Source organism: Otolemur garnettii, unplaced genomic scaffold, assembly GCF_000181295.1.
Source record: "Otolemur garnettii isolate 467f Iridium unplaced genomic scaffold, OtoGar3 scaffold00152, whole genome shotgun sequence".
Classification (NCBI taxonomy): domain Eukaryota; kingdom Metazoa; phylum Chordata; class Mammalia; order Primates; family Galagidae; genus Otolemur; species Otolemur garnettii.
In genome coordinates, this window is record NW_003852547.1 from 19393 (window position 1) to 20670 (window position 1278).

At 56.3% G+C, this 1278-nt stretch overlaps 1 protein-coding gene across 1 annotated transcript in view; it reads left to right on the top strand.

Moving 5' to 3' along the window:
* Positions 1 to 266: 266 nt before the first annotated feature.
* LOC100949830 (carcinoembryonic antigen-related cell adhesion molecule 5) overlaps positions 267 to 1278 on the top strand; it is a gene marked incomplete at its 5' end in the record, with an annotated part of 12492 nt that continues 11480 nt past the window's right edge. The window contains 2 exons of the mRNA XM_023519004.1: positions 267 to 420; positions 1250 to 1256. Coding sequence (XP_023374772.1) covers positions 267 to 420; positions 1250 to 1256 — 161 coding nt within the window. The remainder of the gene's footprint in view (positions 421 to 1249; positions 1257 to 1278) is intronic.

Below are 1278 nucleotides of genomic sequence, written 5' to 3' on the forward strand. Positions count from 1 at the left end.
TGGTTTGGTGACTCCAGAGCTTCTCTGTGTGGTGCTGACAGACTCAAGGCTGGGACAAAGCAGAGGTCTCTACTGAGTCATCCTGTCACGCGACAGAGTCTAACAGCCTTGCTTCTCAAAGCGTGGTCTGGAAAAGCAAAATGAGGGCAGAGGGAAAGTTGAAGGAGGGACAAGGAAGCCGGACTGAGACGGGAGGGGACAGGGAGGTGTCCTGGGCACACACCCTGCCCCAGCCCCAAGACCTTTGAAAGTGCCCCTGCCCTAAGGGGTGCTCAGCACAGAGGGAGGAAGGACAGCAGAGCTGACCAGTCCGAGCAGCCGTGCCCAGGAGCGTTCCTGGAGCCAAAGCTCTTCCGCACAGGGAAGGACAGAGAAGGCAGCAGGGACCATGGAGCCCCCGTTAGCTCCTCCCTGCAGAGGGTTCGGGCCCTGGCATGACATCCTGCTCATAGGTGAGAGGGGTGATGTCCTGGGTCAGGGGTGGGAGGAAGGAGGAGACACTGGCTGGGGTCTTCTAGGGAGGATGGGGCTCTATGAAAGACAGGGGGCTTCTTCGGGAGCCTGATAGGAAGGAGAGGGGCTCAGGAACAAAAGTCCTCAGGGAACTAGAATTGCTAAGGAGCAGGAGGAGCTCAAGTCTTCTGTGTTGCTGGTGAATTATCACTGGCTACTCCAGTGTGAAAGATTATAATAATGACTATACGGGGGTGACACTCACCGTAAAACATCACCAGGCCATCAACATTGTCCTGAGCCACCAATCTCAGAATTGGAGAATGGACACCAGGACATGGATGGCCCTGGGAACACTCATTAATGTACTCGCAGGTGTCTGCAGCCTGTCCCAGGCTCTGGGGGACAATACAGACAAGTCCCCCCCTCACAGAGCTCACATTCTAATGAGAGAAAGACAGATGAGCAGAGAGATCTCCAATGTGAGGTCGGGTGTGGACAAGAGCCAGGGAGGGAGCAGGCAGGGAAAGGTCACAGGGGAAGACCCAGGGTCTCTAGAGGAGGTGGCCAGGGAAGGGGCAAAGACATCCCTGAATGTGAGCAGGGGTCTGAGGGCAGTGTGTGTGTCTGGGGGAGGGGGGGGGCACACGCACCAAGTCATGCAGACACCTGGGAAGAAGATTCCAAACAGGGACCTGACCAGTCCAGAGGCGCTGAAGTGATGGGGTCATGCTGCTGACCTTGACCCAGAGGACACACTCACACTCTCACACACTCACACTCAACCTTACCTAAGGTTGATGGTAAAGACACCTGCTCAGGACC